General features: G+C 39.4%; 1 protein-coding gene across 2 annotated transcripts in view; it reads right to left on the reverse strand.

Annotated features, from left to right (window-relative positions):
- Nucleotides 1–1,502: 1,502 nt before the first annotated feature.
- The window catches only part of TXNRD1 (thioredoxin reductase 1), a 41,755-nt gene continuing 21,691 nt past the window's right edge, over nt 1,503–21,566 (reverse strand). For both annotated transcript variants that reach the window (XM_064154811.1, XM_064154812.1), the window contains 10 exons: nt 21,400–21,542; nt 21,156–21,271; nt 19,260–19,485; nt 16,254–16,346; nt 15,257–15,333; nt 13,340–13,496; nt 10,013–10,120; nt 7,978–8,073; nt 5,627–5,761; nt 1,503–2,562 (listed from right to left, as the gene is read on the reverse strand). In XM_064154811.1, the coding sequence (XP_064010881.1) occupies nt 2,500–2,562; nt 5,627–5,761; nt 7,978–8,073; nt 10,013–10,120; nt 13,340–13,496; nt 15,257–15,333; nt 16,254–16,346; nt 19,260–19,485; nt 21,156–21,271; nt 21,400–21,542 (1,214 nt within the window). In that variant the 3' untranslated portion in view covers nt 1,503–2,499. The remainder of the gene's footprint in view (nt 2,563–5,626; nt 5,762–7,977; nt 8,074–10,012; nt 10,121–13,339; nt 13,497–15,256; nt 15,334–16,253; nt 16,347–19,259; nt 19,486–21,155; nt 21,272–21,399; nt 21,543–21,566) is intronic.

A 21,566-nucleotide genomic window follows, 5' to 3' on the forward strand; every position in this document is an offset into this window, starting at 1 on the left:
TAGACAGCAATTAGGTCCCCCCTGAGCCTCCTCTTCTCCAGGCTAAACACCCCCAGCTCCCTCAGAGTTCTATTTACTCTCTGTCTAACCTAGAGTAGAACCTATTTTCAAGAAAAGTGCTTCCTGAGACAGTCATATACATAAGAAAGCAGCACCTGGGGTTTAGCAGCAGGTTTGTCACTATGTGTCCAGGTCAGCTCCCGTTATGATCTAAAGATGGAGACGGACATTTGTCTGGGCCTACGGTGGCTGGCTGCAGCAGGTGATGGGCTGTGCAATAGAAGATGCTCCATGGAGGAGCCTGGCCACAGCATGGCCTCCCTGGCATTTTCCCCAGTATAAAAAGAAAAATGCCCAAGAAGTCTTACATAAAAGATTCAGCCACCTGGTCCCTTCACACTCTTGCATTGGCATGGCATGCACCAGCAGCAGCACACAGATGTGGCACTTCTACAATCATCTCCCAGCTGCCACTTGTGGCGCATCTTGTCTGAAACTGCTCCATTGTATGGCTCTGCAACTACAGAATCTTCAGCACTGCAAACTCTGGGCAGGCAGCAGGTCTTGAAGGAAGGAAGGTAGGATGCAAATTGGAATACAAGACTTACAGAAGGTTTAGTATTGCTGAAAAACTCACACCAAGGGGAGAGGGGAATAAGGGGAATGATCAGCTAAAGTTTGTGGAATTTGCTGTCTGCATTTGTATCTGTAATAATTTTGGATGATTCTCAATTACACCCTAGTACTTAAAATACCCCTGTTCATGGGGTATTGAACATGGGTTCAGTATAAATACTGTTATTAAATTTTCTATTAGCCAATGTATGCTTAATTTGGTAAGACTAAATAGTTTGCATTGGCATTTAATACATCCTTATGAGATTTTATAATATATTATATATATCATCCTGCATAGAGGACACAAATGCACACCTGAAATAAAAGGAAAAGCCCTAAAAAATATATATTAAAAAGCCCAACAAATGTAAAGAAAGAATAAAAGTAATTAAAACCAACACCTCCTGAATTGTAAGCCACTAGTGTAAAAATGCCCATTATTAATAAGGACATAACCCTGTATGTGGGTCCAATCTTGCAAAGCCAAGCTCATACATGTCTATGTTCCCTACACTCCAGGATCTGTCTTTCCTACAGACTTGCTTGGAAATGCTACTATCCATGTGCTTTAAATGCAAACAGCTCAGGAAGCTGTACTGCTGAGTTTTCAGCCATTGTATAGATAGTAGGCAGTGCAAGTAGTGGAAGGTTTTCTGATTAACTTCTTATTTTTAAGTATGTCCTTCTCCCTTGTTTAACATGCAAAAAAATGAACATAAAATAGACCCAAAACCTGTTTCTGAGAAATACCTACCTTCAAAATCTAAAAAAAGGAACAAATCACAGCTGGGTTGATGGAGGAGCCATCTTCTGGCCTTTAAAAGAAAAAAAAAGTCATCTTGCTGTCACTCTTTGCTTGGAAGAAGCCTCGAAGTAGGCATCTGTTTGTGCAAATATACAATTTATTAAATAAACTGGCCAGAAAAATACCACCACAGATCATTCCTGACACCATACAAAACATGTTTAAAAATCCTTCAGCTACATCTGAGTTCTACAAAAATAATTTAAAACAATACTCTAGAATAATCTCAGCAGAAATACATGACTTTGTTACCGAGGAGAAGTTCAGACACAAGGCACTCCTCCCAGAGGGCTGGAGCATTTACCTGCTATTCACACCACAGTACTAAACACCCCAGAACCATTTACTAAATGCAATCTGAACCTTTCCGCCAAAACAGGGGGAAACAAAAAGCCAGATCACAACCTACATTCATTTCTGTTACAAAGAGGCATTTTTTAACAGTTCCTTGCTAAATATCTACAAAGTTTATCCTACACAGGTGGAACATTCAAGAATTTGTTCTTTTCAATGGAAATGTCTGCTTCAAAAGGATTGTTTTCTCACCTAAATACAAACCAAAGCAATGAAATACAGCTTTTTGTCCATATCTACATTCAGTATTTTTCACTATTGGTTTTTGGAGTAGGAGTTCTCTTTGCTTTCTTGTTTTGGGGGGGAGTGTTGTTTGTTTGTTTGTTTTATTCTACAGTTATTGTTCAGGTAAGAAACTAGAGAGGAATAAAACCAAATCAAAATAGTTGTCCAGCTGTGCTAGCAGTTCTTCCATCACTGCCCACCAGACAATGCAGGCTTCAGGCTATGACTTCATGAAAGCATTTGTTAAATGCCCTGCTAAGCAACAGCTCAATAGTTAATATTCCCATTCCATTGCTAATTGCCAGCCAATCATCGCAAGTGACCAACTCCCACAGTGCTCTTCTCCATTAGGATGATGTAATGTGCTGGTTAATATCCACACATTTCTGCAGACAGCCAAGGATGGATTCTCCCCAATAATTTCTTCTGAATCGCACAAGTTGGACATTGTGATGAAAATTAGTCTCTGGCAATAACAAGAATGGGGGTCTTTAACCTCAGCATCCAGCCTGAAGGGTACTTTCACCAGAACGCTTAGTCACAGACAGAGTGGTGAATACCTTAAAGAGAAAAAAAAAGGAAGACTTTTCATATAGTCAAAATTAATCTTCTTTTCTGGAGGATAAACTGGGCCACAATGCTCAAAATCACAGCTATTTTGTTAAGTGATGAAGTAATAGTGAAAAATGTACATTTGAAATTCTTGCCACACACACTTGCACATGCACTCAAATACCCTTGTTCTCTTCACTTACCTTATGGTCTTCCTTTCACAGTGGAAAAGAAGGAATTAAGTGACATGGCTTTACACCACTCTTTGTCTTAACGCTCCTAAGTTTTCACAGTGGAAATGAGCTCAGCAACAATAAACCCCAGTCTGTACACCTAAGGAGTAAGTGGCTTTATGGCTCACAGATAACAACTTTGTTGGGAAAGTGAAGTTAATCCATGGCTACAGCATTTGGAGAGAACATAAATTTTGCCTCCACACATTTCAAGATATTATGGAAATGTGGAACTGATTGTTGATGTAGGTATTATGTCATGGATCTGCATCTCTGGGACAAAAGCTAATTTAGTTTGAAAAAGTCCAATCTTTACTGCTTTCAAGTCTCATTAAAAGAAAACCACATATTCATGAAACTTGTTTTATACTGGAACTTTGCAATGCACATAACTGCACAGTTCTGCATAGATGTAATACAGAAAGGGAAAAAAAAGGAAATCAAACCCACTTCTATCTAAATGGTTCAAAGTTGCAATAATTACCTATCATCAAAGCCATCTCTCAGGAAAAATAAACTTAGCATAAAGTACATGCACATTTCAATTATGCAAATCACACTGAAGTATCTAAATATAATGGGGATCTGAAAGCTCTACAGTAGAAGCCCTAAGTAGAAGCTCTGCTGCATGAAGGCTGCTAGCAGCTCTTTAGAGAATATCATCAATAAATGATACACCTCTTCCACTGTCCATAATCATGTAAAGCATCACACACAAATCAGGAAGACAAATGTATGCCTAATATATATGGCAAAAGAACAGCAGTGTTCAAACTATAGCACATGGCTTGAGAAAGGGTTTCTAACCCTTCAATTCTGATCTACAGACAGACATCATACAGGAACCTTCATTCACTATTTCACTTCAAAAGACCAAGATCACAAACCACAAAATTTATCTGCTTTCTTCTTGGCCCAACTGCAAGCTCTGATGTGCTAACTCGTTCCAGTAGCTGAAGCGACCACGCGGATCCCTAATTCTAGTAAGGTGCCTGGAGAATATTTGATTATTCTTAGAAATGTGAGGGGGTTTGACAGAGTTTGTTTGTTATTCAAGTGAACACAAAACCTTAGATCCAATGGCTGCAGAGCGATCATTGGCTAAACTCAAGAGTCATCACAGCTTTTGGAGGACACTTTCTCTTCATCGCAGGCACTCTGTTACCTGATCCTGTATCTCAAGCAATGCAGTACAGTCTGTGCTGAGGTAGTTCTCTGTAAGGCTGTCCTACCAACTCTGTGCTTACAGCTGTTTGTACTTTGCCTTGCAAGAAATTCCATTCAGAACTCATGTTGTCTGCAAGATAAAATGCTGCTCAACTAAGAGAAGTGAAATCTTGCTCTCATTTCCACCATCTTCAAGTAGAGTGATAACATGTTTCACAGGAGACTCTTGGAGCAATGAATTAGCACTAATACCAATGAGGAGGTCATTTGACCCTGTGACACTGCCCAGTTCCTGCTCAGATCAGACTTAATTCTCCTTAGCTTTTTCACGCATGTAAGCTAAAAATGACACCACTGTCATCCACCATTCTAATCATCCAGATGTGTAGTCCTCGCAAACTCCAAACAACTTTAAAGCATTTTTAAAATCAGAAAGTACCATCTTGCACTTTGAGTTTTGTTTACTGCTTAGGAGAGTAAATTAAGTAACAGGCATAAAAACCTTTTGATGACTGGCACTAAAACTGATCATTGTTCCCTGGAGCTTTTAAATAGTATACTTCTTCTGAACCAATTTCTTCCTCCCCCACTCAAACAAATATGATTATCTGAAATTATCTCCCTAAATTATATCTAATCATCATTCTATTCAGTTTCAATTTTAGCAGCTCAGATGTCCAGAATAAATTATGACTGTCATCCTCTCTTCACACTGCATATGCTAATATCCCACTTGAGTTCACAGGTTTGAATGGCTCCCTTGAGAGCTCCCCATGCACAGGGCCCCTGGTAAGATAAGGATCCCCTAGCACTTTCCAAGGGCTTCCAAGACCATTATTAGATGATACTACGGAATAAAAACCCAATTGAATCTGTATTGTAGATGATGATTTGAAGGGCATTCAGATTCCATTCCATTCCACTTATTCATATTGCATTGCTTATACAGTACCACTTACAAAACAAAACCAGAGAACCAGACTTCTCTTCTGCAGATCAGTGTCCTGTTTGCAGGGATCCTCACTTAATATAAACTGGTACTAATGGTACTGAAATTCAGTGGATCACCTCTGATTTACACCTAAGAGGAACTGTCCTCCACATGCTAAAGAAAATTAACCTCTTCCTTAAAGAGGATCAGCAAGAAAAACACAAGAAATACTTGTGTGCCCTTGTGTACTTCACTACAGAAGTGGAGACCTACAGAGTAAAGGAAAGAGCTTTAAAAAGGCAGAAACTTATAGAAAAAAATACCTTGTAGCTGGTCTCCTTTCACAGCACCAGTTTATAAGCCTATTTTGAGTACACACATCTTAAAAGGCCTAATCACTTTAGCAGAATACACTATTTAGCAGCCTTCATAAATGGAACTTTGAGGGTGAGGAAAAACCTGTACTTCCCTTTGGGAGTGCACTGGATCAGGGAAGAGCATAAGCATTCCACAAATAAGCATATTTTAAAAGTAGTGAAATTCCCAGATTAAATCTGAATGTTAAAAACTTCCTGTCCTTCCCTCCTCTACTTTCTGAGCTCTGTGGTAAAGGGTTGGACTTGATGATCTGTGAGGTCTCTTCCAACCCTGATGATACTGTGATACTGTGATACTGTGATTTCCAAGACCTTACCCCAGGCTGTTAAAAAGCTGAGCTATGAGATGATTTCATATACAAACCTCAGCACAGACAGGATGAATTCCTATGGTGTTGTCCAGTTGTTCTTTTGTCATCCCACATTTCATAGCAGCTGCAAACCCTTGGGTGACTTCTCCAGCATTTGGACCAAGGACATGGAAGCCAATGACTCTCTCCTAAGTACCAAAGATAATCAAATGCAAGCACAGTCATGCATTTGGTTCTCTTTAGACATGTAAGGCTTTCTTACTCAGACTATATAACCAAAAATTAATGTAACCACACAATGTGAACTATTATTGGCACCAACGATGGCAGATAGCTGGTATAACTTTGTTCTCTCTCTGAAAAATAGATTCAACGAAGAACTCTACAAAGTTTTGTGCAGGAGTTCTCTGTATCAACAGTACACCAATGTAACATACTCCATGGTCTCAGCTTGATAATTGTGCATGTCCTAGTTGCAAACATGCATTTCAATTTTAGTCAGGCAAGTTATTCCACTCACTACAACTGACTGCTTGCCTAAGGGAAGCTGAGCACCTTGCACGAATGTCTGCAATATCAGGGCCTATGCTGGGTGGCTGCATGGTGCTTATCTACTGAACAACTTTCACTTTGATAGCTGCTGACAGGGAAGGGCCACAAGCTAAAATTCTGCCTAATGAGATATGGCAGGAAGTGTGTTATAACTAAACTGATGACTACTCTAATTGCAGTGTTTACTGTCATTGGGAGATAATATACCTAGAGACTGGCAAAACAAACCAAAAGGACATTGATTACAAGGAAGATATTATTACTTCACACCTCTCACATCTATACTACTTTCAATTGCAAAATGCATCAAACTGCACATGCATCCTCAACAAACACTCCGTGCAGAACAAGGTGTACTGCCTTAGACCTGTTTTCCTTGAGGAAAAGCCTGCTTCTCTAAGAAAACAAAACCTCCTTTAGCAAATGCCATCTGCTGTGGGCTTTAAGTAGCTTTTTCACAGCATTAATCAGAATTTGCTGAGCACAGACGTAGCCCAATTAGGTATCAAAATTTATCAGCTCCTCCCACTAAATATAACACGTAAGGGAGTGAGGATAATCTATACACTGAAAGGTCATTTTTCTTTCAGTAAGCCTGAGATCTACCACAGAGTTTATTTAAGTAAGATAAGCTATAATTAGTCAAATAGAATTACCCTTATTTGCCTTTAGAAATATGGATAGATCTAAAAAATAAAACCATAGAAATGAAACTGAGATCTACAGTTTCAAATACTGTACTACTTCACATCCAGGGTAACTTTTGACTCTATTCTTATATGTGTAAATATTTTCCAAATTATCAGGACATGAAATTGAAACAAATTAATGAAACACATTAAATCACCATTTCATCTATTAGTTTTCCTAAGTAACTTTGGATTAGGAACACAGCCATGGGCTCAAAAAGAGTTTCCATATTAGCAGAAACCCCTCCAGAAAGAGGAGATGGGCAAAACCAGCAAGTTTGCAAATTTCACAGCATGGTGATGTTATGCTTAGAAAGACAGCAGGAAATTAAATCTGTATCTAATGATAAAAGAAAATAGCTAAAAGAATTTTCTAGGACTGACAACTCTATGCCACTGTTTTAAGAGGAATACATAATAACAGCATCTTATTCTTCATAATAATTCATATTAGTAAATTAAACTACTTTTTTATTGAACAGATCATCATCATTCAGAAAGGGATATACCAATTCTTTCAACTAATCGGTAACTTTGTTTGTGCTTCAGCAGGTGCTGCACACTTCCATTACCAGGAAATTTTATCCTAGTCCAAGGATAATCCTGGCTTTATCACTCTAAATGAGATTTGTCCAGGCAAGATACATTAATCCTGTTAGAATGAGCTGAAGAGTTGTATAGACACTGTGGTTACAAGTTGTAATGGTTTCTAAGAGATCTCAAGCTCTGAGAGAAAAATCTCCCAGCAATGTTCCAGACTGGAGGGAGACAAAGAAAACAAGATAAACCAATAAAGCTTCTGCCCATTTTTACATGTAACATATTTGCTCACTTTTCAAAGCTAATAAACAGTCTTGGAGGATCTGTACTTTTGGAGGATCTGTACTTCTTGTTTTACATATATATATACACATATATACATATATATATATATATGCACACACAAGAAGTACCATATACCAATTGCAGTGGCAGAATTTTCTGTTTTACTAAGGACCAGTTTTGTACAAATACTTCTCCAATATTTTTGTTTATTACATTTCAAAAAATAGAAGAAAATAATTTTAGTTTGTTAAAATTAACCTATTTATAACTGTGGTATCAACTGTCCCTATGAGGAATAGAGAGCTGCTGCATTTCCCTGAAGGAAAAGATGCACTTACGTTGTCTTGGATATTGCAAATTATTTTTGCATAGCATTTGTTATTGTCTCTGGATGGCACTGTCCATTCCAGTGGCCAGAAGTGGCTGTGATACACCTAGAAATACAACACAGGTTCAAAAAAAAGAAGTTTTGTAATTTCACTGCAGAGATTATGACCTCCCAAAACCTGACAGATTATTTTTAATCTAGTTTGTCTACCTCCAAAGGTGGAGCTTTACTACTGACCACTAAAACTTTTGGGAAACACACATAAAAACTTTCAACCAGTTGTGACACAGCACAAGGACAAACTATTAGCTAACAAATCTTCATTAGCAATCAGCCATGCACATAGAATTTGGAGTATTTGAGATCAGGGTGAGACACTTTCCCCTTGATGAATGCCAAAAATAAAGGTTCAACAAAACTAGCACTATGCAGTAATTAAAAGGGAAAAAAATAGTTGTAAGTGTACCACACTGAGAATGCAATTCATCATGCCCTTAAACTAGAAGGCTAAAAAACAACTCTATTGTCTCTGGTTCTATCCAGAATTAAGGCAAAAGTATTTCTCAGAGCAGAAATGAGAAAGACACAGCCTCAGAGCCTGGGTTTAAGAGGCATGAGGGTATGATTTTGTATGATCTCTTCAATTACAGATCACTGCAAAATGGAAAATACATTAAAAAGAAACAAAACAAACCCCTACATCACATTTTCTAACTGCCCCAGCAAGCATCACTGGACTGATTCCTAACTGCAGACAAGGTTCCTCACCATCCTGTATGGCACACAGCTCAGAAAATGCTGGGTGTTTTGAGGCTCAGTTCTACCCAGAACTCCAGACAACTCCCATTACAAGCTAAGCTTAGATTGATTACTGCTTGAAATCAGTTTTTAATTGATCACAATTCTGGTAAAAATATGTCCCTTCACAAACTAGGAGAGATAGCTCAGTGTTTTTCCATAGTAACACAATTACAATGCATTTATTTAACAGGCCAGAATGACAGATGCAACTCAATAACCCTACTGAAGGCTGCAAAAGCCAGTACACTGACATGATGGAGAGCTCAGAATAAATTAAATTAGGACCTTAGCCACAATAGAAATGCTCCTGGATGGCTGTTTTCAAAAATGAATTTGAAAATAGAAAGTGTATTCTCCGCAAAGAAGGAACCAGTATTACACATATAACAGCAAGAATTTAACTCAATATCATAACCTTGACTGTGTGTATACAAACTCTGTGGGGTTAACAGACTTTAAATCCCTGCCCTGTAGTCAGGTTAACTGTGCACTGCCATTTTTGAGTCACAATTACTTCTTTTCTCCACAGTGCAAATTAAAAAATGCAACTGCCAACAGAGAGGCAAGTTCTCACCTTTATGAGCCACCACTCATCTTATTTCCCCAAAGAAAGCTCCTCAATTGATCTTCACGGGACATAAAAGTTCAGTTTACTGTTAGACTCCCCCCTCCATGCTTTCTGTAATGTGGTTTGTATAGTATTTTGTAAGAACAGCCTTAGGCACTAAGTTCTTATATATGTCTCATTTCACTCTTGGCCGGCGACCCCAGTAAATAAAAAGAGATCCCTCATGTGAGTAAAATTAAGCACATACCTCCTTGCATAGTCAAAATAAAGAGGAAAAATGAGCACAACAGCACTTAACTCCATAAAGTAAAAACGACCACAGCAAGGAATTTTGCCACTCTATAGCTCCAGCTAGACACTAAACCCAATGTAATGCTTCCAACAAACAACCAACTTTAATTTCTCCTCAAGTATTTCCAGATACAACTAAACTCTCTCTTATTTTACTAACCAAATATTCCACCTTCAAGCTCTGATTACCAAAAACAGTACATATGTGCAACTAGAGTTATTAGAATTAGAGACTATTTTTATAACATGTCCAGCAACTGCCAAGGAGGACAAAAATATACCTAGTCCTTACATCAGAACACAGAACGTTGCTTCAACTGACTTTTAACATTACTCTAAATTACAAATTGGGAACTCAAAATCCAGATGAAACTAAGGCATTTACCTCAATGTTTTCTTCTCCAAACTTCTCCATTGCAGCCTCTTCAGAATACCCACAGGCTCCATACTCCAAAGGAGTGAACACGGTAGTTGGAACATTCACATAGTCACACTGTGTGGCATTCAAAACAAAACAAAACCCCACACAAAATCAGTAATAAAATCAGCACACTGGATTAAAAACCATCAGTCTGCAAGGCAGGAAGAAAGCTTGGATTATTCATAATTCTGAAAGCTACTCGCCCTTTTTTTTAACCTAATTAATCTACAGGGTTAGTTTTGTTCTTCTCAGAGGTGTTAACTGGAGTAAGAACAGAAAGACAGTTCAAAGCCACACTGACATTATTATGCATAGGTTAAAAAGAAGAGGAAATTCAATGACCTGCTTTAAAACGTACCAGATCTACAAAGCGTGCTATTTTTAGCAGGATGCTGCGGAGACACCACCACCATCTAAAAAACATCATTTCATCAGCTGTGGCTCAGACAATGCCAAAGCACCAAAGACATGAACTACAGACATTTGGGGGAAAGAGCTAGAACTAGAGTTGACACTGTGTGCCCAGCCACATACCATGAGAGGCAAACGCTGACCCCTGACTTTACTGGCACTTTTCTCTGGGCAATATCTGGGACTTGACCAGATATTTGTGTTGTATTTAAATGCTATTTTCCTGTGTTTCAGTTTGAATTTGTTGCCTCTTGTCCTTTTACTTTATGATTCTGAAAAGAGTCTGGATCCATCAGACATAAATACAGAATGATATGAAGCCCCTAAGCCATCTCTTCTGCTGGGTATCCAAATCCCCAATTGTCTCAGCCTCTCTCACGTAATAGATGCTGCAGTCCCTTAATAATAGGCATGGTCCTTTGCTGGACTTGCCTTGTTCTTGTACTGATGAGCCCAAAACTGGACACAAAACCCAAACCTGCCTCACCAGAACAAAGTGGAGGTGAAAAGGTCACTTCTCTACACCTGCTGGCGATGCTTTGCCAGAATGCAGCCCAAGATGCCACTGGCCTTCTTTGTCATAAGAGTATATGTCTGGCTCATGGTTGTGTCATCCTGATTATAGGTTCACAGGATGTTAGGGGTTGGAAGGGACCCAAAGACATCATCGAGTCCAACCCCCCTGCCAGAGCCAGGACAATACTATCTAACACAGATCACAGAGGAACACATCCAGACAGGCCTTGAAAGGCTCCAGAGAAGGAGATCCCACAACCTCTCTGGGAAGCCTGTTCCAGTGCTCTGTGACCCTTACAGTAAAGAAGCTCCCCCTTGTGTTGAGGCAGAACCTCTTTTGTTGCAACTTATACCCATTGCTCCTTGTCCTATGCCAGGGAGCAAGTGAGCAGAGCCTGTCCCCTGCTTCCTGGCCAGCCCTCAGATATTTATAAACACTTATCAAATCCCCTCTAAGTCTTCTCTTTTCCAGACTAAAAAGTCTCGAGTCTCTCAGCCTCTCCTCATAAGCCATGCCCTCCAGTCCCCTAATCATCCTCACAGCCGTCTGCTGGACTTTCTCCAGCAGTTCTCTGTCTCTCAAACTGGGGAGCCCAAAACTGAACACAGTATTCAAGATTCCGCAAGGCTTCCTCTGCATGGCTGCTTTCCAGCTGGTGGGTCCCAGCCTGTGCTGATGCATGAAGTTACACTTCTCCAGGCAAGAGACTTGACACTCTATATTGCTGAACAAGAGATTCCTGTTAGCCATTTCTCTAGTTTGACTAGGTCTAACTGACAGCACAAATATTGGTTCCATCAGTTGCTTCCCCCCAGTTTTGCATCATCTCCAAGCTTGCTGAATGTGCACTCTGTCTCATCATCCAGATGAAGATGTTAAAACTACAACACTGAGTACCCAACCCTGTGGCACACAACTAACGACTATCCTTCAGCTGGTCTTTGTAATGCTGCTCACAGCCCTGTAACCCTGGCAGGTCAGCCAGTTTTCAGTCCACCTCACTGCCCTTTTATCTAGCCTGTACTTCACTGGTTTGTCTATGAGAACGTTATGAGAGACATTGTCAAGAGCTTTCAACATCCACTGCTATTCCCATATCCACCAAATCAGACATTCTGCCATATCAGTCTAGCAGGCTGGTCAACCCTATTTCATTTCTAGTATTTTAATTTCGATGGATTTCAATTCTAATTGATTTCCTTTGTGACTGAGGATGAACTGGCATGCTGCTCACTACTCTTTCCCCATCTACCTGTAACGCTTCATTACAATCACCCTTCCCCATTTGTTACAACAGTGATGTAATCCAGGTTCCCATCTCTTAGTCATTTCCTGGATTCACTGAAAGAGATGATGCTTTCTTTGGCAGCATAAGAACTTTCATACTTTGAGAGATAGTTACCTGGCATGCAATGTAAGTTAAGACATATCCACAGTACTGCAGCAAGAAAAAAAAACATCAGCTCCTGCTATGGGTCTTGTAAGCTTTGCCTGCCTCATGTAATGACATTATGCACATTGATTCAGGACTCCATTACCTGCCAGCTTAAAACAACTCTGCCAAACTCTTGCCAACAGATACACTTGATATGAATACAGCAGGCTCTGAAAAACCTTAAGTTCATGCCCTATGGTTAGGAAGGTGAGACAAGGACCCACATCAATGGTGCTTGGATAACAGGTCCTTAAAAAGCACTTTCCTTTCCTTGTGATTTAAGGATAAGGTGTAAACGTCTACTGATTTTACTCTTCTTTGGACTAACATCACTTGACTGAAACCTACAATTGCAGGAAATGTAGGCATTGAATTGGTGAATTCAACTTCTCAGGTATAAATACATTCTGACTTACTGGTACCTTGGATTTTACAAGCAGAACTGTATTATTACACTGAAATAATATAGATGATAAGGGAAACATTAGTGGAAATAACACGGAAAATGAAGAGCATCACAACCTCCTATTACACTCTATTTAGGGACCAAAAGCAAGTTTGGTAAACTGCCTGTGAAACAGAGTTACAGCATTTAATGGGATGGGAATGATTTCTGACATTTAGGGAAGGCAGCACAGTTAAAAACAACTTAAATGATCTCAGTTAGTTTTATTATCATTACACTCTGAGAAAAAGATAAAGTCTCTTAACAGGAAAAGAAGAGAGTACTGCTTAATCCAGAAGGTATTAGTTTCATCCCACACAATTAGCAGAACGTATCTGCAGTAATAGCTTTGTAAGGCGAAAATTAAAGTGCTCATCAAAGCTAATCCATAAAATCCTACTGAGTTTATCCCACAAACAAGGAGACTTGCACTCTGCACTGAAGCAGAGCAATGATAGTGCTGTGTGGCAGCTGGTTCCTTACCTTACTGGTTGCCCCAGCATAAAGCCTTCGAACTAACAATCTTCCTGCCTGGATTGCAACTGGTGTGAGTTCCAGCTTGCCCTGTAGTATATCTCCAACAGCATAGATATATGGCACATTTGTTTGCTCCTCATCGTTGACAGGAACTTTTCCTGTTCTGAAATTTGAATCGACAAGAGAAAAGATCTAAGTGTTCCATTGTGAAGACTGGAGGTGCAAACAACCTTGTAGGAGTTCAGCCCCTTTAGCTTTAAGATAAAGACACATATCTGAAGTATGAGGAGAAGTCATAATCGCAATCTTAGAACCCCAGAAATGGATGTAAAATAGTGTGAAGCTGACCAAAATAACAAGAATTTACACACTGAATAAAGAGGTAGCCCATGAAGTTTCAATTGATCTCTTGAATCAATTTGGAGAGGCATAAATCCTTTCTCAAACACCCTCCACTACCAGCTGAACTGTGTACTGGTAACCTTGAGGAATGGCAAGAAGAGACATTCTCCTACTCAAGCTGTAGGGCAGAATTTATCCACTACTGAAATTCCAGTTCAGTGGCTGAGGCAGCTTCTACAAACTCACCCTTCAGGCTTCTACACAAAGACAGGTCAAACTGTTAGACATCCTACTCAAGGGACAGCCAGCAAGCTTTTTAGCTACAAGTGTATTGAGCTAATGGAAGTTTTTAATTATTAATATTTCCTACTTCATTAATAAATAAGATAGTGCAATATTACTGCAGGAGACACGTGCAACAGGGAAATCTGGTCAGAGAGGCACAGTAACAGTCATGCAGTTATTTGAGGGACCAGTGGTGATTCCTTTATGAAAATCCAACTTTCTCAGCTTTGCTTTTGTTAACAAATACAGTTTATGCTAGTAACTTTATATATCATTCTACTGGGCTAGTAATAGGTGTCAGAGAGACATGAACTATTTACAAGACAAGATGGGTCTGCCAATTTTAAGTGGACCAAAATTTCCACTTATTTAGAACATCAGAACAGTTCCCTTCAGAAGCATCAGTCACTGCAATCATATGTGAGCAGCCCTCTGCACTGTTTTTCCACAGACTACAAAGCCAAGTTCATAGCCCTGTGTCTTTTCTTCAAAAGAAAGATCTTCCAGATCTCACATCTAGATGTTTGAAAATGTTATGGATAGCTCCACTTCTTGCTGCAAGAACTTCACTACAGCAAACATAAAATGCTCCTCTACAGGACACTGCCTGTGGCCAAAGGGTGGCTCTAAGGAAAGAAATAAACTCCTCCAAAATCTACAACACATCACCAACTCCACTGTTGAGTTTAAGGAATGCTACTTTGACCTTACATTTCAGAACAGACAGGACCATTTTCATTAAAATATAAACAAACCCCATCAGACCAAAAACCTGTATGAGCAGATCTCTGCCTCAAGAGGCAGTAGAGATAAAACCAGATGAGAACGAGAAAGTGCAAAGAACAACTACAAAGACCCATCACAAGAAGCTGAGACTGATATTAGGAAATAGTTCTTTACTGAAGATGTTCTCAAACGTTGGAACAGGCTGCACAGGGCAGTGGTGGAGTCACCATCAAGCACCTGGTGCACAGGGACATGGTTAGCATTGACCTTTTAGTGCTGGGTCAAGGTTTGGACTGCATGAAATTTGAAGTTTCTTCCAACCAGACAAATTCTGCGATTCTGTGAATCTAGACAGAATGTAACAGACACCTTTGACTCCCAGCATTCAGGAATTGACATTTCAATACCAAAAAGTAAATGTGGGATAAAATGTAACCATAGCCTATATAGTCTCCTACTGAAGAGAGTGCAAACAGGAAAAAAACATTTCCTCAACATATTTGAATGTCTATGCACCACTACCCTTTCAACAGCAAATGACACAAGCTTAAAGCAGACACTTGTCCTTACTTTTCATTAATTTTCACTCCAACTTTGTCCAAACCAATATTTCTTGTGCATGAATCTCTTCCAATTGCTAGCAATACCTGCAAAACAGCAATGCATGTTATTGACTTTTTGAAACATCAACAGTGCATCTGCATAAGGCTATTTATGATTTTCATTATACACTAAAGGTCAGTGTCTAAGGCTTGGCCACACTAAGATGAATACAGTCATGTACAGTCATAGAGTTCAAGACAAGCCACACCACCACAACCTAACAATGTGATGCACTGTGATATATCATTGTTATGGAATGATTAATGGGTTGTACAGGTAAATCAGGTCACTGCCACGTAGTATTTGTAGGCTAAAATCCCACAGTGGCAAAGGCTTGTCTTCATGCACTCTGTATAGTTCTAAATACTTTATAGACAACTTTTTTTCCTCCCAGCATCAAGGCCTAAGAAAATGAGGGGGATGAGGGGTGGTGGAAGCAGTCAATCAAATACAATGGCATACCTGCACACTGCAATTTTACTGGTTTGAGTATGTGATGAAGTTCCCTGATTACCTTGCCAGAGGGTGTTAGCTGTTTTTGTGAAGATGCTGCATCAACAACAGGCCTTGACAAGCTGTGGCACCTGTTTGTTTAGCTCTTGCACAGACAATGGTTTTGTGCCAAGTCCAGAACATGCTTTAGCTACTATGGAAGCTATTATAAATCATTACTTATCATGTATGACAAATATACCACTGGGGAAAAATCCTGTAACTCACTCCAGACAACTAAGCTCAGACACATCCCTAATCTAAGAAACAGGTTCCGAAGGTGTGCCAAATGATTTGGCAGGGCACATGAGACTCATGCCCATGGCTTCTGGGACTTTTGGCACATTCATTACCTGACTGCATGCAATTAGTGTATGGTAATGATTAAAATATTTTTTTAAATCTAAACTATGATTAAAATATCTCATAACATCATAACATGAAATGGAAGGCAATTTCAGACAGGACTCACAGTATTGTATTCCGCTTCGATTATTTCGTTCCCCGTTGCAGACTTGGCTGTAACTTTCAATATTCCAGGAGTTCCTTCCTCAATCTGCTCAACCTACAATATTTTGGGGAAAAAAATAAAAGAAAGACCAGAAAAAAAAAAAAAAGTTAAGTTCAAATATTCAGATAAAGATATTCAAATATAGCTTTGTCCCACTACATATCTTATAATTCAGAGTATTCAACCATGACTTAAAGCATTTATTCTAAAGATATTTTCACCTTTTTCTAGATTATGTAATTTCTACTTGGCATATTTAAATATTTTTATCTCCATGCATTTATTCTTAAGACCAACACAGTAAGACCTCATTTCTGTTTACAGAGGCTGACTGATAACCAAGTTCTTGCCCAAACCCTTCATGTGAGCTGCTGGTTATCAACTGGGGACTGAGGTGATGAGGAAGAAGAGAACTCCAGCAAGATCTGGAAATACTATTAGACATTTTCTCCAAACACACCTAAAGGACCATTGTGCCTCCCATCCATGGGACGCCACTGTCATAGCCCAGCCCTTAGCAGCACAGGCCTTTCCCCTGTTTCAAGTTACATTAGTCTGACATAAAAGACTGCCATGGTCTTGCAGAAGAGGGCAGCAGCTGGCTTTAAATGACCGCTAAGATGTAACCGTCTTAAGAAAAATATCCTCTTCGGTGCTCCCTAGAGCCAGTTGAAATAAGTATTACTAGTTCCAGCTACACACTGTCTCTCCAAGTAATGCAGTAGCTTACTGTCTATTCCAGCAAAGCACAAAGAAGAAAAAAGTAGCAAAGTGATTTTTGTTCCTTACTAGGCTCTTTGTTCAGAAAAATAAAGTTATGAAATCCAAAACACATCCCCTGCCACACTCAATCAGACCAGAGAAGAAAGCAGAAAGAGCAATACCGCTGGCTTTTTTTCCAAACACTCCTTTCTCATCTAATAAATAAACCATCTGAAATCTGGAGCTACGTAGGTGGGTTATTTCTTGTTCTCATTAGTAGCCACTGGACTGCAAGAAAAGGACTGGATATCCTCAACTACAGACCTTCTCTCACCCTCCCAGGAAAAAACGAGGTGCCTGACTGCTTCCTACAGCTGGCTGCACTTACAAGACACATGCAGGTGTCTCAATTCTCACTGAAGTCTGGGAAGTTTTAGTATTCATTCTACAGATGTACTTTCCAACAACTGCCCTAGTTTCTCTTTATATTCAGTATTTAGATAGAAAAAAAGCAAAACCTCTGATAAATTTGTTTTCCCTTGTCTTTTATTTACTTTTATTTAGAAAAGCCCAAACCTTCTGTGCCATCCTATAAACTTTAAAGGACTGCTCTGGAAAACTGCTCCTGTTCAAAGGCAGCATTATTTATAATAATACATATTCTGTCTTCAGACATCCCAATGGAAGGTTTTAATAAGCACAACATGCAGAGCATCAAAACGAGTTTGAAATAGATGAGAAAATACTCTAAAAACATATCCAGCAATTTAAGAGTATACTCACTTAGAAACAGGGTGAAATATTTTATTCCCATTTAAATCAGATTCATGGTGAAGGGACAGAATAAAATGCACAAAAGTGAATTTTCTGACTAGGGTGATGGATTGCTCTTCACAGGGTGCATCTGGAGGAGCCCACTTGTAACTCAGTTTAAACAATATGCTTGTAAGAACAGCTTCCTTCTTTCTCATCCTCTATTAGAACCTACAAAAAGGTGTGCCCGAAGCACAAGCTAGATAATCTCTCCTGCTTTTCATACATGTTTGTGCTGGGGTTTCTGCAGCACAAACATGCATATAAAAAACCTTCCTTGAAACATCTGCTTTGATTTCTCACAGCAAATCTGTTAAACTCTCTGAGAGAGAGTCAGATCTCCAGCATGGTAAATTGCAAGTGCATTTTTTAAGATACTCTTGATATTGCTAGGGATGAAAATGAACAGACTTCACTCAGTTTAATGTTTTAATCCCCAAAGTGTTAAGTGTGGTACCATGCTGGCTTAATGTCAAATTGGAAACTGCTTAAGATATTATTTCCCATTTCATAACAATAAAGGACTAATTACTGTGAAAAAAACATTAAGAAAAATTACTATCACCACCTTCTGAAGTCTTTGTTTTATATAAGAAAAGCTCCAGATATTATCTAATCTGCTTTCCTACCTGAATCATAGAATCGTAGAATGAACCAGGTTGGAAGAGACCTCCAAGATCCAACCTAGCACCCAGCCCTATCCAGTCAACCAGACCATGGCACTAAGTGCCTCAGCCAGGCTTTTCCTGAACACCTCCAGGGACAGTGACTCCACCACCTCCCTGGGCAGTCCATTCCAATGCCAATCACTCTCTCTGTGAAGAACTTCCTCCTAACATCCAGCCTGTACTTCCCCCGGCACAACTTGAGACTGCCCATGCTTGTTCTACTACCTGCCCAAGCCTCCTACTGACTTCAAAGAAACTTGAACAAGCATTTAAGGACTCTGGCAAGTAAAGGCTATAAGGTGGGTATGTCCAAAGCCTATTTACTTTTCTGGATAGCCCACTGGTCCTAGGCACATAAGCTGCATCTGCTGCCTGAGAATTTGAGAACTGGCACTGAAAAATATGATTACTTGAGATGCATTAGGTTCCAGGAAATTATATATCTGCCTAATTATGAGCCTGTGTGAAGTTTCACAGATTACAGGACAACTGCCGAATTTAAATCTATGCAACATTTGCAGGCCCGGGATGAAATGCAACATTTAATAACCCATCTAACTCGGCAATCTCACAACATTTTAGTACTAAGACTAAACTGTACCTATGAATTACGTGAGATTCATAAGCTCATTCAGCTTAAAGCAAATAACTAACCCGCATTGTATCACAGCAGATCCTGTATTGCAAATTCAACTTTTGTCTATCCACTAAAATAATTTAAATTTTCAAACATTGCAATGCATCTATCACAATCAATTGTAGTCCAACACCACTTTGTGCCTACCTTGATGGGCACAAACTCCCTAATAAACTTGACTCCATGTTCTTCCATATATTCACCGATTTTGTTTGCAATATCCTGGTCAAATCCTCTTAAGAGGATGGATCTCACCATTACAGTGACATCCAACCCAAGACCTGCAAGAAATCCTGCACATTCCAAGGCAACATAGGAAGCTCCAACCACCAGGGTTTTCCCTGGACAGTAAGGCAGAGAGAAAAGATCATCACTGGTGATAAAAAAAAAAAGGAAGAAAAAAGAAAAGAAAGTTAGAGGCAACTAAAAGAATGTTTTGTGGTTTATACTTATCTGATTTCTTCTGTAAGAATATGACTTTAATCCCTTCCTGCTCACTAAAAAAAAACTCACAACTTAATTTTTTTGAAATTATCTGGATCATAAAATCAGTATATGATAAACTAAAAAGTCCTAATTAGAAGTACAAAAGAATTCAGAATCACCCCTTTTTTTTCTTACAGAAAAAAACATATTGCTTAAAGCAGATAGGTTAATTTTCTTTCCTCTGAATCCTGCTTCAAATACTTCACTGCAAATTTTAGCTCCCAAGAGCTAAAAGGAATAAAAAAGGGCCTAGCTTCAAGATAAAAATACCATCCTCACTGCTTTGAGGATGTAATCTTTTGCTAAATTATTATGCACAGTGCCATCACACACAGACAGTAAAACAATTTATGCAAACCACAGGAACAGGCAGACACAGGAGTACAAAATTACAGAGCAAATGTTTATTTGCCTGCTTCCCATTTCTTTCATCAAGCTACATCAGTTCTAACACATGTTGGACCTAGACTAAAAACAACGCTTCTCAAGGAAGCAGACTCTCATGAAGGCATGGTGCTTGCTCAGAAGAGGCTTAAGCAAAGTTTGGCAAAGCAAGTCTAAACCAAGTGTCTCTTTCTCAGCCAACAGCTGCAAAGGCCAAACAAAGATGCCCTCTGCAAATGTTGTCATGGAATAAAATGTATTTGTGTAATTAAAGGCTACATGATAATTCCTTTCCCTCAAGGAATCCAGGGAGGATTACAGAGACAGCTTTTAACTCTGGCATTCCTGACTTTTCCACCTTAAAGTTATTCTAAAGTACAACTTCACAGGGTTGCCTTTAATTTCACTACAACTTATTAGAAGGGAAACATACAACCTGGTGTTTTGGTTTCATAGTGATTATTCTAGTTATTTATTTCATTGCCACAGGCTTGCAAGCCTGGAATTCCAACCTCTGCTTCTCCATTAAGTAATTTTAAAGTTACTCTGATATGAAAACACATTCTACCTGCAAATCACTTCTTTTTTTCATCAAAGTTGCACTAGAATTGTACTATCAATTTGAATTAAGTTCACTGAATAGCTGGAAAAAAATGGGGTTGAGCTTCAAGACTGCCCCAATGCATGAAGACAGATACCAGCTTCACAGCATCAATGGATTACAACTCCCTTTTCCCTTGATATATGAGCAGGGAGGTTTCCTCCCAACAGCCCATGCTCTTCATTACCAAAACGTTTCTGTATGTGAACTGAAAGACTATGAGGAATAGAGAGGAAGTGGGTGCAGTGGTAACCGGGGCAGAGCTGGTGAATTAATTCCACAATGGACACACACACATGATTTATGGTATTCTTGGTTACTGCAGTTATCAGTCAGAAGCACAACCATCCTAGGCAGCCACCCACAGTCCTGTGGTGTCTACTAGACACCAATGTTTTTTGGCACCTTAAAATTTGCCCGTAGCTATTCTCCTGTGCTTGCTCACACATAACAAAAAGTTATATAGGAAAGAAAACCAGCAGCCAAACAGCTCTGCTCATGCTTTACCACTTTCTGTTACAGGTGAAGCACATACACGTGATGAATGATTCCATATTCCTCCCAGTTTTTACCTGCTAATGCAGTATTCCCTGTCCCCAGGTATACCCAGGTAGCGCGGTCGTTCACCAGTGGCAATGAGGAATCTCTCAGCTGTGTACAGCTTCTCAACTCCTCTTCTATTTGTTGCCTGTGGACAAAGTATTGGTTCAAGGTGAGCATTTTTCAGCCCTAAAAATGGAAGAACTATTCTATTTGAAAAACATCCCTTTTCAGAAAACACTACACAAAGACCCAGTAGACTTGGCTAGGGAGTACCTTAACTGTGTGTGGTCCAACAAATTCTCCATAGGCGTTCTCATATGTGACTGACTTCTCTCTCAGTGCAACCCGATAGCCCCAGTTCAGTGAACCAATGTAGTTCTGAACAGATTCTGTCATAGTCATCCAGCTGTGATTGACTGTTAGAAACAAATGAGAAAGGT

Source organism: Pogoniulus pusillus, chromosome 15 (assembly GCF_015220805.1).
Source record: "Pogoniulus pusillus isolate bPogPus1 chromosome 15, bPogPus1.pri, whole genome shotgun sequence".
NCBI classification, from domain to species: domain Eukaryota; kingdom Metazoa; phylum Chordata; class Aves; order Piciformes; family Lybiidae; genus Pogoniulus; species Pogoniulus pusillus.